General features: G+C 52.5%; 4 protein-coding genes across 4 annotated transcripts; 3 read left to right on the top strand and 1 right to left on the bottom strand.

Moving 5' to 3' along the window:
- Positions 1 to 186: 186 nt before the first annotated feature.
- Positions 187 to 5661, top strand: sec16 (COPII coat assembly protein SEC16; the record flags this gene model as incomplete). Its single annotated transcript, XM_041703229.1, has 2 exons — positions 187 to 5026; positions 5081 to 5661. The coding sequence occupies 2 exons, from the start codon at positions 187 to 189 to the stop codon at positions 5659 to 5661; spliced, it is 5421 nt and encodes a 1806-aa protein (XP_041550023.1).
- A 495-nt stretch (positions 5662 to 6156) lies between these two features.
- APUU_10656S (checkpoint protein HUS1 family protein) lies at positions 6157 to 7534 on the bottom strand (the record flags this gene model as incomplete). Its single annotated transcript, XM_041703218.1, has 5 exons — positions 6157 to 6183; positions 6238 to 6314; positions 6389 to 7253; positions 7315 to 7433; positions 7492 to 7534. The coding sequence occupies 5 exons, from the start codon at positions 7532 to 7534 to the stop codon at positions 6157 to 6159; spliced, it is 1131 nt and encodes a 376-aa protein (XP_041550022.1).
- Positions 7535 to 8337: 803 nt separating this feature from the next.
- On the top strand, positions 8338 to 9302 carry APUU_10655A (uncharacterized protein; the record flags this gene model as incomplete). The annotated part of the gene is made up of 3 exons (XM_041703207.1): positions 8338 to 8552; positions 8610 to 8773; positions 8839 to 9302. 3 exons carry the CDS (start codon positions 8338 to 8340, stop codon positions 9300 to 9302), a joined length of 843 nt encoding a protein of 280 aa, XP_041550021.1.
- Positions 9303 to 10150: 848 nt separating this feature from the next.
- APUU_10654A (GAS2 domain protein) lies at positions 10151 to 14680 on the top strand (the record flags this gene model as incomplete). The annotated part of the gene is made up of 1 exon (XM_041703196.1): positions 10151 to 14680. One exon carries the CDS (start codon positions 10151 to 10153, stop codon positions 14678 to 14680), a length of 4530 nt encoding a protein of 1509 aa, XP_041550020.1.
- Between the last annotated feature and the right edge of the window lie 463 nt (positions 14681 to 15143).

Raw genomic sequence — 15143 nt, 5'->3', positions numbered from 1 at the left:
AATTGTGCTTGATTTTTCTTACGCCTTTTTCTCTTTGATTTCCTTCTTTTTTTCATGTTGCCGAAATCAACGCCTTTCTGAGCGACCTTGCGATCCTCGGGCTGAGTGAGTATACCCGAAGCTGAAAACGTGTCAAGTTCGCGTCTGACTCTCTATCACCGATGGAAGATTCAGCATCCTGCAGATATGGAAAATAGCGAGGCGTACGCCTCGTGGAATCCGGCGTTCCGGTCGGACGATAACGACACCTCCGTCGCGACCACCGAAGACACGCCCGTGTCATTACCCCCTTCCCTACCGACTGCGCAAGACTCCGTCTCGGGCGCGGATGAATTCTCAAATGCTGAGCCAACCGCGCCTGTACAAACCACTACAGAGGAACTCCCGGCGTCGAACGAACACTTTGATCAGCCCGAAACGCGGGAAGAATTCCGGGAAGAAGCCGCGGAACTGTTTTCTGCCGCCGGTGGTGAGAGCCAGGAGCCAAACCCTTTCGAACCCGAGTCTACAGCTGGAGATGACAGTTCACATCCAACGCAGGATGGGTATGTGCCGGAAGTGCAGACTCACCAGATCGGAGAGGACACGTCCGACAACGCTGCCCAAGGCTCGAGTGACTACCCCGATGCAGAGTGGCCCAATCACCAAGACGAAGCGGACCACCCTGCATCCGTGAACGGAGAAATCGCCAGCACAAACCACGACCTCTGGGGAAGCCCTAAGAGCGTTGATCATGGAGAAGATGGCTTTTTCGATCAACTGAAGACGCAAACAAAGCCGATATATTTCCCTCCAGAAGAATCGAGATTTGAGGAGGGCTTACCTTTGCTGGATGAGGTGGTGGAAAGCCCGATCGAGCCACCTATGCAGCAGCAACCGAACCAGATCGATCGCGTCTTCGAGGGCGACGACGACGAAGATGATGGATTTTTCAGTTCAGCTCAAAAGGTGCCATCGGAAAAAGAACCTCAAGGCCCGTTCCACATTCACCGGAAGAGCACCTCCCAGGTGATGGACTCTCTTGGTGCTCAGCAGGACATGCTTGCTAGTCCACTTTCTCCTACTGCTGAAGAGTTTGACAACATACTAGCAGCTGCCGCGTCAGCCTCACCGAAAAAGATCGACGAGCCAGCGGCTTCAGAAGAGGACCTAGCTGCCAAGTGGCAGGCAGAGATTTCTGACGATGACCTGGATGTGGCCCCGGCTGAGGAAGACCTTGCTGCAAAATGGCAGGCGGAGCTTGATGACGACGATCTTCTATTGGATGACGAGGTCGGTGATGCGACGCAGGATACAGCTGAGATGGTTAACGGCGACGGCTCGCAGGGTCTTGGGAGTCCATTTGGAACGCCGCAAAGCGCCGCCAGGCCAAGGCCGATACAGAATGCGTACACCCCTCACCAACCGTCCACAGCGGACCTTGTCGGCGGTGTCCCTGGGCCCACACCTCTAGGTACAAGTACTCCTTATCCTGGAAACTATTTTCAGTCGCGACCTGAGCCGCCGGCTCCCATGGTTAGGGCGGAGAGCTTCGTAGAGCGCTCCAAGGAAGGTTATAAATCTCCATATGACCTCCCAGAAGATCTTGCTCCGCGCCGCAAGCCTGCCGCCAAACAAGTAGTAGGACAGCCTGTTACTTTGCCTACAGCAGCCCCTCCTCGAAGCAGCAGTATCCCGGTACCCCCACCTCCACAGACCTCGTCAACAATGCCAACACCGCCTATTGGGACTGCACCTTTACCCCAGACAACGGCGCCCCCCCCGGTGCCTGCCCCAAAGAACTTCTACGAGGAGCTACCCTTGCCCCCTGTTCGAGCACACTCACGGCCCGCAAGCTCAGGGCGATATGCGCCGAACCCAACCATGACGGGCCCTGCGATTCCGCCGCCGCCGCAAACTCAACCAGTTGCTATCCCTCAACCACAGGCATCTGGTGATTTCACTCAACCTCAATTACAGGAGCCGGACAGGTTGGGACCATATGCTCATACTTTGGCACCTAGCTCTCATAGCGCGCCTGTTGTGCCCACCCTTTCATCAAGGTACTCACCGAAACCTCCGGCATTGCAGCCTGGAGTAAAGCCAACTGCTTCTCCTCGATACTCGCCAGCGCCGCCACCGGCAGCTGGGCCCCCGCCTCCGCAGCGTTACGTCTCCCAGCCGTCTAGTATCCCTGGGCAAGGTGTTGCTTTACCGTTCCAACCGCGCACTTCGAGTCCGCTCGCCCATCACGAGAAGGTTTCATACCAACCGGACGAGGTTCCTCGAAAACCATCCTTACCGCATCCTATTTCACCTGTTGACATACAGCCACCCCACATAGATACAAGTGCTCCCATTTCTCCTCATTCATCGCAGCTGCAGCCTTCTGCAGGTCCTGTCGCTGGGGGAGCTGCTGTAGGTGCGCCATCTAGTTATCAACCATCTTCCCCGCCAAGGAACCCCTATGCCCCTCCATCATATATCGAGGAATTTTCTCGCCGCGTCGCTCATTCGAACGATGGTCCCCCTTCCGCATACGCACCTGCACCGCCACCTGAGACCTCGTCATTCGGTCCTCCTCGGAGATCCCAGACACAGTCTCCCACTCAACAGCAGTCAGGCCCTCGGCTATCGGTACCAACTGTGGACCCGTTCAAAAGACCTGCCTCCGTTCATACGCCTAGCTCACCAACAAAGGCTGGCAATGTTTATGCGCCAGTTCAAAGCTCTACTCATACTCGTGCGATCTCGCAATCACTTGATTTCATCCCACCGAACGACGGACAAGAGCTTGATGCCTTCCAAAGATGGAGAGGAGCGCCGATATTCAAATTTGGCTTCGGCGGTACTGTCCTCTCCTGCTTCCCTCGGCATATTCCTCGTTATAGCGCAGGACAGAGCGCTCCCAAGATCAAGTCTATGCCTGGCGAAGTGAAAACAACTCAGCTTAGCACCTTGATTCCGTTCACAGAGAGCATCGTTCAACATCCAGGCCCTCTGAAGACTAAATCAAAGAAGAAGGATTTGGTTGCTTGGCTGTCTAGTAGGATCGCGGCGTTTGAGAATGAGGGTATCCCAAAGAGCCTCCAGGGCTATCATGACTCCCATAAGCGCCATGACGAGAAGAACCTATTGTGGAAGATGGTGCGCGTCCTGGTTGAGCACGATGGTGGCGTACAAAACTCTCCCGAATTTCAAAAGTCGCTGAGAGGCGTTCTGTTTCCCCATCTGCAGACTACTGAATCGGATCCTACATATGGCGCCCCTCTTCAGTCTCTCGCTCCTCAGCCTCTCGATGCTACCTCGTCTGACTCTGCGGACTCCAAGTCACTAACTTCTATCCGCGATAATCTGCTTCTTGGCGAGCGAGAGAAGGCCGTGTGGAGTGCAGCCGATAACCGTCTGTGGGGACATGCTATGATCATCGCGCAGACTCTGGATCAGGCTATTTGGAAACAGGTCGTGCAGGAGTTTGTGAGACGGGAGGTTAGGACTTCAAGCGGCAAATCCGAGTCGCTTGCTGCTCTATATGAAATCTTCGCTGGCAATTTTGAAGAAAGTGTAGATGAGCTTGTCCCTCCCTCCGCCAGAGCTGGACTGAAAATGGTTAGCAAGGTCGATGGCCAGGGTGCCTCCAACGATGCGTTAGCTGGCCTCGAGTCTTGGAAGGATACACTTGGCTTGGTGCTAAGTAACCGGAGTCCTCAAGACCACCAAGCACTACTGGCCCTTGGGCGATTATTGCTGTCATATGGTCGGATAGAGGCCGCTCACATTTGTCTCATTTTCTCACGCGCGGCGGCGTTTGGAGGTCCGAATGATCCCAACGCGAATATTACTCTCCTTGGTGCGGACCATGTTCACTCATCGCCAACGGCTTTGCGAGACGATGATGCTATTTTACTTACTGAGGCATATGAATATGCCATGTCTGTCTTGGCTGGATCTCCCACGTCTACGCTGCATCATCTTCTGGGTTTCAAGCTCGTTCACGCTTGGTCGCTTACGGACCGAGGCCACAAGGCTGAAGCACAGCAGTACTGCGATTCTATTGTGGCGACCCTTAAAGCTACAACGAAACCATCAGGATACCACAATATCCATCTGGTAAATGAAGTAGATGTGTTATCAGCGCGCCTGAAGCAGACTACAGCCGATGGAGGTTCGTGGATTTCGAAACCCAGCATGGAAAAGGTTTCCTCCTCGGTGTGGAACAGGTTCAGCAATTTTGTTGCCGGCGATGACAGCGACGCTGCGTCAACGGGCTCGGGCAAAGGTGGAGAGACAGAAATTGGCCCGTTTGCCAAAATGTCTGGTACTCCGACTGTCAGCCGTTCGCCGTCTGCGTCGGACTTGTACGGTCAGTACCCAATGTCTGCACCACTGCCAGTCGCCAGCGCGGGGCCTTCGCGTTACCAGCCGAATAACCAGTACGCCCCGAACGCTTCGCCTGATCAAGGTCGAGCGCGGTCGTCGCTCGACTCACAGAGGTCTGCTTCATTTGGAATCCCATTCGGACAGCGCCGTAGTTCGCAGGAGTACACCCCCACGACTGAGAACCCGATGTACTCGGGAAGTCCGTTTTACGGCTCTCCCGCAGCGGGCTATCAGTCCACCCCCCCTCAGACTTCATATATGCCCCTTGCACCTGTCGATGAAGATAGGCCACAGCAATCCTACTCCCCGCCAACATCTGCACCGCAAGGCTTTCTTGCCCAAGACTCACCTTACCAGCCTCACCATAACTCTTTCGATCAATCATTCGGCATTGCAGCCCCTCCAGTCCCTCAATTGAACGAGCCCGAGCCCAACGGATACATGCCCCCTGCTAGTGGCTCCGGATACGAGCCTCCTTCAGTTGGAGCTGGACCTGAATTGGAGGTAACCGAGGAGCCCGAGGATGAGAACCCACGCACGAAGTCGACTGTGGATGATGACGACGATGATGACATCGCAGCGCGAGCTGAGTCTTTGAAGAAGGCTGAAAAGGCGCGCAAGGATAAGGAAGCCGAGGAGGCGTTCAGAAAGGCAGCGGAAGCCGATGGTAAGTCATATGTTCTGCCATTGTGAAAGCATGGTTGCTAACGATGTCCTGTAGCTAAAAAACCTGCACCGGCTAAGAGCTCATGGTTCGGATGGCTTAAAGGTGGAAACAAAGAGGAGCAAAATGCCGCCGGAAAACCAATCCACGCAAAACTCGGAGAAAAAAGTTCTTTCTATTTCGATGAGGAACTCAAGAAATGGGTCAATGGGAAGGACCCCAACAGCGCCACGCCGGCTCGCGCCACGCCGCCTCCTCCGAAGGCCTCTGCGCCGCCCAGCAGAAGTGCCAGTGGAAGTAGCATGCCTCCACCCCCTGTGCCAGCAGCATCTGGTAGTCGGCCTGGCTCGTCCGCGGGCGCTCCTCCGCCGCCGCTATCTAGTAGCCCGGCATCATCTTCACTTGGTCTCCCACAAACACCTGCGTTTGGACCTGCACGGTCTGTCTCTACCGGCGCTGTTCCGCCTGCTGGAGGTGCCTCATCTCGACCAGGAAGCTCTGCTGGACCCCCCAGGCCTTCCACTTCGTTGAGCCATGCTAGTTCAATTGACGACTTGCTCGGGGCGCCATCAGCTCGCAAAGGCAACACTGGCCGCGGCAGAAAGAAGGGCCGGTATGTCGACGTGATGGCGCAATAAAAGCTCTGCGGATGGTCTTTCAGCATCTGCCACCAAACCCCGCATCATAATACCCAAAGATATCCCTTATATTTGCATATCGTGAAGTGTATACCCTTGTTGCATTGCTGAATATTCAGCTACAATTGTTGCAAATTTGCATGCCATGCATATCTACAGTGTGTATGGCCTGGCTTTTTTTCAGGCGTTTTTCGATGGCAAGGCTAAATTGGCCTGTCATCTTGCATCTTCGCTGTATGCTTTCCATGTACAAATAAACCCCTTGCTCTTCTCCCCCACATGTTTTAATTCCCCGATTCTTTATTTTTAACCATTTTCTTTTGTTGTTCCCTATGTCGATGTCATGATCGCAGTGCTGGAGGGTTTCTCCAATAGGATGAACCTGAGTGCTTGCTTGCTGATGAAACACGATGTCTAATATAATAATACCACCTGATGACTTGTATTTACCATACTTATTATTGAAGATCAGCGTAGACTATATAGCTTGACCCGTTAATTCATGTAGGAGTTGATATAATACTGCTTTCGTCAGTTGTAATTCATAGCTGACTGGGAGACTGAGAATCAACTCACCGTTAAACAAGCATCCTCCTCACCGAAGCCACTGGGAGGATATACATAGAGAACTAGGGCGGTTTCGTGGACGAAGCCTGTTAACAAGGTTAATTAGAAACACCCCCCTGCAAGGCCAGTCACAGAGTCAAGAGAACGGAGGACAACTCACAAGCAACAACCTTCGGATTCAACCTCCCTACACTAAGCACTCTCGCCCAATCCCTTCCATCAATCTTTACCTTCGCCCACCCAGCCTCATCATCCCCAGGCAATGCCCTCATGCGCTCACTAGGCAGCTGCTCCAGCTGGCTCTGCGAAAGCTGACTCGGATCAAGCGCCGGATTCACCAAATCACTCCACACACTCGATATGCGCAGGGTGTCCGTGGCAATAGCAAGCCGAAGCGACCCATGCATGTTAGCCGATAGCTCAAGTTTCGGCGAAACACCCGCTACATTCCCACCTGGGAGATCGGAGTTCTGGGTTGATGATATTTGTACAGCAGCGGCGGCAGCGGCCTTGGGTGAAGAATCTGCGGCGAGTTTCGTGAATCGTTCGGATATACTCTTTAGTTGGAATAGGTCGGGTAGGATAATGTGGACGTCTGGATCGCGGCATCGGGGTTCGTGTAAACCCTCTACGGCGCTTTCGTGGAGCACCTTCACGGGGACTTCCTGGGTGATGAATGTTTCGCGCTCGCGCCGGCCTGTAGCTGGTGCTGCTGGGGGTCCCATTAAACCGGCGCTGGCTGGTTCTTCAGCAGGGAAAGCCGAGGGCACCTCATTGAGTTCATTAGTAGCACCACCGGTAGCAGCATTCGTAATACCGAGCGGATTCGCGCCCTTCGCCCAGCTCTTCGATCTAATCGTCAATGCCAGGAGAGGGACTTTTCCCTTCTTCGTTAAACGCAGCTGCACCCATTTTGCGGAGGCTGCGGAGCGGAGGGCGCGGTGGAGCGCCGAGAGTGGGACTTCGAGATTTATCACCCCTGTGTTGGATTCGAGGGTGTAGTCTGTGTCCTCGAAGATGGATTCCTGGGTGGTTGTTAGTTCTGGATTTTTGGGAGAGGATAATCGTGGACCGGGGAAAGCATACAACAGGTAATTCAGCCCATACTTGGGTACCCTGATCGGGGATTATGGTGAAGCGGACCACGGACTCCTCTAGGCGCATCCAGCATAGTTTTCCTAGCGAGGAGAGGGAGCCGACCAGTTCTGGTGGTGGTGATTAGATCAGTCTAGTAAGAGGTACGCGAAATGACGCGACACGTACTGGTGAGGGTGGCGGTGTTGACCACTTGAGTACGGAAACGCATGTTTTCATTGTTGCATTTCCTGGATGGGTTGAATCAATTGTAGATGCCGAGCACGTCCGATGGATGAAATTAGAGGCAGACGCTGAAGTCGAGAGGTTCGAGATCTCGGCAGCGTTGTGGGGAATCCCATCCAGGCAACATTCCAGGCTGGAGTCCATCTCCTCGACATCCCATCCTCCTCCAAACTTCATTTCCAACGACACATGGAAATATCTCATATTTATCATGCCAGCTATGGCCATGGACTTGTTTATACACTCCGATTTTAGCTGAATCTACCATTCTCATTACACGATGAGGTTTTGCATACTGATTTTAACACATTCGCCTCCATTACAACATTTTCCAACAGAGAACATATTGGCCAGGATGTTTTACTTGATTGTGTAATGTCAAAAACACACATCAGCCTTCACCTGCCGCAGGTACACCGACTCTGAATCTGCAACAAAATCTCCTACCGGCTGTGCCTTGCTTTACCTCTTCTTCCAAGTTCCGGACCACCAGGGCCACGTCAACATCAATGCAAAGGCGGCCTCCCCGCCTATGCACAGTTTTGTCCCACTCATTTTCAGGATCAAACGCTGCCCCTGCACTGTGCTACACTCACCTGGTACCATAAACATCACTTGTCATCACGCGCATGTATTGCCACCTACAGTAACTTTGCTACTATACGAGAATGCTGTCTTGAGCCAATTCTGTCAGAGGGTTGTGTTGGCCCTCCTTCCCTTGATACATCAACTCCTTATCTTCTTTCTCGTTTCAATTGAAGTATTACCTCTGAACGCGAACTCACCATCATGGGAGATCCAATTATCCCTCGAGCTCTTTGGAGCAACAACACCACTCTTCCGAGCGCCACCCCATCGTATAGAACTTTCTCCGACATCAGAACTGTGATTTTAGCCTCGACCAAGAACACGGAACTCACGTTCAATAATGTTCCTCCAAGTATCGGGTCTGCCGTTTTTGATGCACTTTCAGAAGACCACAGTATCGAAAACCTCATACCACGGTATGTCAACACCAATCCGTAGTTATAGCTTGATAGAATTTACTAATATTTCTTCAGCATGACCTATAACTCTCACACGAACACATTCACAGCTCGAGTGATGCTAACCAGGATAGACGATGTCCCCCAGATGTGGCTCTCATTGGAGGCGAGTACAATGCAAGCGACAGGCTTCTTGTCTCTGGACGAACGTCAGCATCTATTGACTGTGGTGGGAACAAGTAAGTAGTATTATACCGCAGTTATTTTAAATTCATATAAAAAATGCTTGGTTGACACTTCCTAGCATTCGACGGGTTTGCATTCCCTTACGAGGGTTCCAGGAAGGAGCCCGATTGGGCCATTATGCCCAATACAGATACACTTCCTTCTGTAGCGGCGGAGTCGGGATGGTCTGATAATTGGCCAAAATTGATTGGTGATATGGAGTTGTTGCTCGTGGGAGGGCGTCCAAATGTCCAGCTGGTTTTACTGTTCAATTGGTCCAAACGAGTCCACAATCGTGTAGCAGGGGAGTTACGCGCATACGAACGTACTGCGGCGGGCAATGTAAGTGAACGGTTCCGCTCCAGTATTTTCCCCATCCCCGAAGGGGGGCCTGCCGGCATTCCAGTGACCCGTGGAGAGCTCTTTGGTGTATCTGGTGTTTTCCCGGGCCGCAACGCGGCAGACGTTTGGGAGCTTTCGTTGGCACGACTTCGAGAGATTGCGGCGCGGATGATACGGGCCAGAGGATGTGTGCCAGCGTGAAGAGTGTTGATACCGATTAATATAAATCTACTTCTGTTCTGGAAGCTTTCATAGTTTCAGCTTTTCTGATCGCTTCCTTACCTGAGACACCTTCCTTACATATTTGGAACAATATCCACCGTCGACATGATAGTCTAAATACACACTCACCTTGCTTCCCTGATGCCCTGCGTAGTCCTTGTTTTCCTGTTTTGTGCTTTACTGTCATGGCACAGTGTTGGGTAGGCTGAGTAGGCAATGTTTTTGTAATTCCTGTTTTGTCTTGTTTAAATAGAAGCTGTATAACTAGTGGCAAATAGTGCGCGTTTGCCGACCCCTTTTGGCGCCGCTCCACACCCGACGCGTTGTAAAAAAACGAGCGAGATCGTAAAAAAGAACCATTCGTCCACATTGCAAGGCCTGAACCTATTGGCTGCTTATTATTAGGATTGGGCCCTCTGCGTTTGACACAGTTGGACTTCCTGCCATCCACTCACTCATTTCTTGACGCTCGTTCCTCCTCCCGGTCCAGTCGTCCTTCAACTACCACAACCACCTGCACAACCACTTCACTACTTCTCCAACCTCTCCTCTCTTCAACCTCAACCCCTAGATTTTTTTTATTAATCCTTTCATATACCCCCTTCTCGGTTTCTGCTCCTTCGCCTCACTGCCACTTCCTCCCACTCTCGCTAGACGGGCTCGTGAGATCGCGTCTCAGCATGCTTGCTCTTCATCCACGCTTCGTTTCCCATATTGTCTATTTCGCTGCGCGACCTCCGTTAATCAGCCTCCGGTGTTGAACTCAGATCTAGAAATACATTCCTGAAGCTTGACGCCTTCTATCCCGCCCGAAAAAGGCCGACGATATGGCGAGCGGCCGCATCAGCCCACCTCGCCGGCCGTTTCAGGCGCCCCCCACGTTGGCCCCCAAAACATCAGATCGCCTGACCGTACCCAAGTATCACGTTGTGGACCCTCTCCTTGGAAACCTATCGCCGGAATCGACTCTACAAGCACTCTCGTCGACCGATGCTGTGCGTAGTAACGAACCGGCCGCGCACGATATCCTATCCACGAGCATCGCTCATGCCTCATCAACAGAACGAGCTCTCGGGATACGCGCTGCAGTAGCTGCTCAAAATCTTGGACAATGGTATAGAGAAGTACGCGCGTGGGAATGGCCAAAGCGGCCGGATGCCCAGGTTGGAAAGGGGTTCATTCCCCCGCCCGACAAGGAGAAGTCTGGATACTGCGGAAGCCTCCCGACGGCTGTTGTTCAGGAACATGAGAGGCGCATCGAAGAGATTCGTGATGGACTGGATAGCTTGGACGTCGAAGAATTGAAGGAACACGTCCTCAATGCCCACATTCCAGGCCGGTCTCGGCCTTCGTCAGCGAACAGCACCATGTCCGTGCCTCCCCCACTCAGCTATGTTCAATTGAGTGACTTCACCGCTGTCATTACTGCTACTATATTGCGAGCCCTGCCGCTGCTATCGCGTTTGAATGCGTTGCTGTCTACATGGGATGTACGACTGCTGGTTGTTAAACAAATACCCGGGTTACTACTCAGCTTGCAGTTTGCTAGATCAGAGCTTGATTCTGCTCTCGATCTCCTGAAGTCTTCGGTTCCCCCTACTGAGAACGATGTTTTGTATTCACCTTCCAAATATCATGCGAAACGGACTACCCTGGAGTCGACAGTGTTATCGGCGGGTCGGCGGATGGACCGGATACTGGATTCCCTGGACGGACGTGAGGATTCTCTCCCTGAGAACTGGATTGATGACCTGGAAGCTATCGAGGCGGACTTTGCATCTTGGGTGATGCAGGCTGAAAAGCAGGCCTTTGAAAACGAATGGCGCCGACTATCAACTCGTTCAAGAGAGAACGATAAGCCCCAACCGGTTACCGGACAAGATATGCTAGAAAATGGATATTCCGCGGAAAATTCTACCGAGGTCGCTAAACTTCCACCAGTCGAATCTCCGCTAGCAGAGTCTCCTAGCCAGGTGGATGCTGCTATAGCGCCTGAGCTTGAACCTGAGCTCCAGACTAGGCCGGCTGTATTGCATATTGGACGCACTCCCCCAATGGAAACCATCGCTGAGGAAATTGGCAGTCCGTTTGATCGCTCTCCTTCCCAAAATGCTCGTGGTGTGAAGGATGCTTCTGTCATAGGAGCGAGAAGCATACCGGATTCTCCTTCTCCATTGCCTTCTGATCCAGTTATCAAGGGAGAAAGTCAGGAATCAGTCCAGATCATGCAGTTGGATGCAAATATTGACGTTCCTGGTTCCACAGATACAACACCCGGCGCACCGCAAGATATTGCTGGTGGTGAACAGCTAGTACATAGGCCAGAAGCATTGAAGCATCCGCTATCCGTGGGCTCTAATGAACAACAGGGCGTTTTCGAGTTCGATGAGAAGCAATCGCCATCTTCTGTTGACGCATCGGCGACGAAGGAAACTATATCGCATCCCGAGGAGCCGAATGACACTCCTGAACGTATGAACACGGAACCGCCAGTGAGATCTGATGCCCCAGAAGATGATGCTGTCGTGGAACGGGAGACATTTCAGTCTCTTAATGCGGTATCTGCCGATGAATCTCGACCTCAGTCTACGGATCCAGACAATGGTCGCCTCACCAACTCAAGTCCTGAGGCACTCGTGGGCTCCCACGCCAATGGAAACTTTTCTTCCACAGCAACCCGCCCTGAAGAGAATGCTCCCACAGAAGCGAAATCCTTGGCGATACCCGATATTAGTTCGACAGATGTTCCGACAACAGACCTGCTACCGGTCGAGCCTGAAGCCCAAGAGATCGAATCCTCAACACAAATATCTCTCGAAGAGTGTGCGCCGCGAGCTGAAGCCTCTCCAGTAGGAACAAGCGCCAAGATCCCATCACCACCGTCATCCTCCCAAATCTCTATCGCATCTGAGACGATATCCGAAAATGTTGTTGCACCATCTGCGGGTAACGAATCGTCGAAGGCTGATGAAGATCCCGAACCCGTTACTGAGCCCGTTACTGAGCCCGTTACTGAGCCCGTTACTGAGCCCGTTACTGAGCCTGTTACTGAGCCTGTTACTGAGCCTGTTACTGAGCCTGTTACTGAGCTTGTTACTGAGCCTGTTACTGAGCCTGTTACTGAGCCTGTTACTGAGCCTGTTACTGAGCCTGTTACTGAGCCCGTTACTGAGCCCGTTACTGAGCCCGTTACTGAGACCAGTGTCGAATCTGTTGCTGTGGCTGAATCCTCGCCGCACCCTGAGCATGATGGCGCCTCTTCAAGCTCCAACGAGCTCCAGCCAATTATTGGGAACGGCCACCCTCAACCTCCGCCAGCGGACAACGAAATTGTTGCCACGGATAATGTTGCATCTGAAACTTCACCTGGGGCTGATACTCCAAAGTCCACTGAGCGTTGCGTCACGCCCTCAAACGATAATGTAGCGGCCCTTCCGAACCTTTTCGTACCCCATGATAACAACAAAGTTCCGACTGAGCAACATGATCCTGTAGAGTCTGCCAGAGACGACAAGAACACACCGAAGAAACCCTTGGACAGTCCTATTAAGCTGTCCAAGACTCGCCCTGGTCAACTGGATCTGGACAAACAGAAACAGAAAATCCGTGTTCGAAGGACATCCAATGCATCTGACGGCTCTGTGTCGGATTACCCTTCGCTTGTGTCAAGCCCAGAAATTCCAGAGCCTCGGACATCTTCGTCGAATGCGACACCGTTGCTCCTTGAGACTCCACCACATTTCCCAGCTGACTACAGACCGTCCAAACCTGCGCGTCGGAGCAATGGCCATACTCTACGCGAGGATCGCCTGCTCCATCTAGACGCCCAGAAACCCTCACCACGGGACGCCTTTTCGCACAACAGAACACTCAGCTTACCGCTGCAACGTTTCATCAACGAAAGTCTCGATGTCAACTACGACCCTGGATCTGGCAATGAGGAGGATGCTTCGAACGCTAAAGTCGCAGGGCATCAGAAGAGCACGCCCACAGAAAGACACCGAAAGTCTAAATCTGCGTCCTCAACCAGCGATATGGAACGACCCAACGGGCAGAAACATGCTATTACGCGTAGAGACAGTTCTGGACCGGATTCTGACGTGTCCATTGAGGCACAATCCAAGTCCCAGAAGTATAAGGAAATCTCACCCAAAACACGCGTTGAGCCGTTCAGCAATACAACCACGGCCCGTCTGAAGAAACGGTTGACTGCTCATCCTAGTCTTGAGAGCATTGGGCCCTACAAGTCGAAGCCCCAAACCGGCGACTCCTCAAGACCTGTCCTGGGCAAAGCCAAGTCTCGGTCATCGTCTATAAACAAAGGGCTAATTCGACCCAAAGATCAGATGGATGTGAAAATCAATTCCATCCTGACTTCCCTTCCGGGTCAAATTCATCTGGTCCCAGCCGACCAAGACGATGATGCCATTTCGGTGGCGTCCTCCGTGCCATTCAGACGGGAGAGATTTCGTTCAGACTCGCCCCAGGGAACCCCTTCGCGCAGCTTCACTCCCACCCCGTCGCTTAGTCTGCGACCAGCGGCGGGTCGCAGGAGACACTCCCATGCCCCCGAGGAGAGTTCGGTAAAGCTTTACCATCTTCACCGTGGCGGGAAGTCTGCTCCTACCAAGCTCTTCGTACGGACAGTTGGTGAAAACGGAGAACGTGTGATGGTCAGAGTTGGTGGTGGATGGGCAGATTTGGCCGAATATCTACGAGAGTATGCGATCCATCACGGACGTCGCCACGTATCTGAGACGCCTCGCGTTGAAGTTGAGGGTCTCTCATCCCGCGACTCCCCATCATACTCGCCACCTGCAAGCCGAGTTCCATCGGGTAATGCACGAAATATGCCGACTCGACCTGGTTCAGTCATAAGTAACCGCCCGTCTTCGTCTCTTGCGGTCCGGAAAACGAGACGTTCGTCCAACGTCTCCGACATTGGCGATCTTAGAACAGCCAGTGCCGGCGATGCCCTCAACGTTTCCTTTTCCCCTGGGTCCAACGCTCTCGGCAACAGACGACTATCGGTATCGTCAAATGTCTCCGCAGGTGCTATGTCGTCTGTCAGTGAAGTCCGTCATGGGTCACCCGGAGCTCCCGCTATACCTCTTGGTCTTGCGGGGCCAAAACCCCGAGCTAAACGCGCTGCCATCACCCCGGAGAGTGAGGCTTGGGTGGAAGACGTTCTTGGCCAAGCGCGACGGAGCACTTCTCTCAGACCGTTCAAGTACACTCTACCAGCCGTGGAAAACGAAGGGGACGAAAACGCACCCACGTTACCGAAATCTCGGAGCATCAGCGATATTAGCAAAGCGGGCTCAAGCAAACGCGTCATACTCCGTGGGCTACGGTAGCCGTTGCACCTCATTGTCTCGCACCACCTACTCCTGATCTCTTCCTCTGCCCTCTTACCCCACTATTATACCGTCACCTTTCCAATGCTTTTGTCTGGGTCAAAAGCGGAACCGCTTCCTATAATTTTTTACCTCCTTGCATCTTTGAGCGTGTTATTATCATTATTCCTTTCTGGCTGTTTAGCGGGTTGCATATTAGGCATGGTCGTTGGTTTTGGTTCTTTTTTTTGGACATATATTTCTACCTTTGCATTGATTGGTTACGTGCATACTTGGTTTTGTTATCTTGTCATCTTTTGGTCTGGTCCGGTTTTTGCAGAAAGATACCCTCTGACAAAGGTTAGGTAGTTTGTTTGTCTTTGATACATATTCATAAATTGTTTGATTCTTCGCGTCGTCCTGCCTTAAAATGGGGTAGGCAGTCTGTCTAGTGTATGGATGTAAATCATCGAGCGCCCCAAGA

This window comes from Aspergillus puulaauensis, chromosome 1, assembly GCF_016861865.1.
Source record: "Aspergillus puulaauensis MK2 DNA, chromosome 1, nearly complete sequence".
Lineage (NCBI taxonomy): Eukaryota > Fungi > Ascomycota > Eurotiomycetes > Eurotiales > Aspergillaceae > Aspergillus > Aspergillus puulaauensis.
The sequence above is the reverse complement of the archived record's forward strand: the minus strand, read 5'-3'. Positions and strand labels throughout refer to the sequence as shown.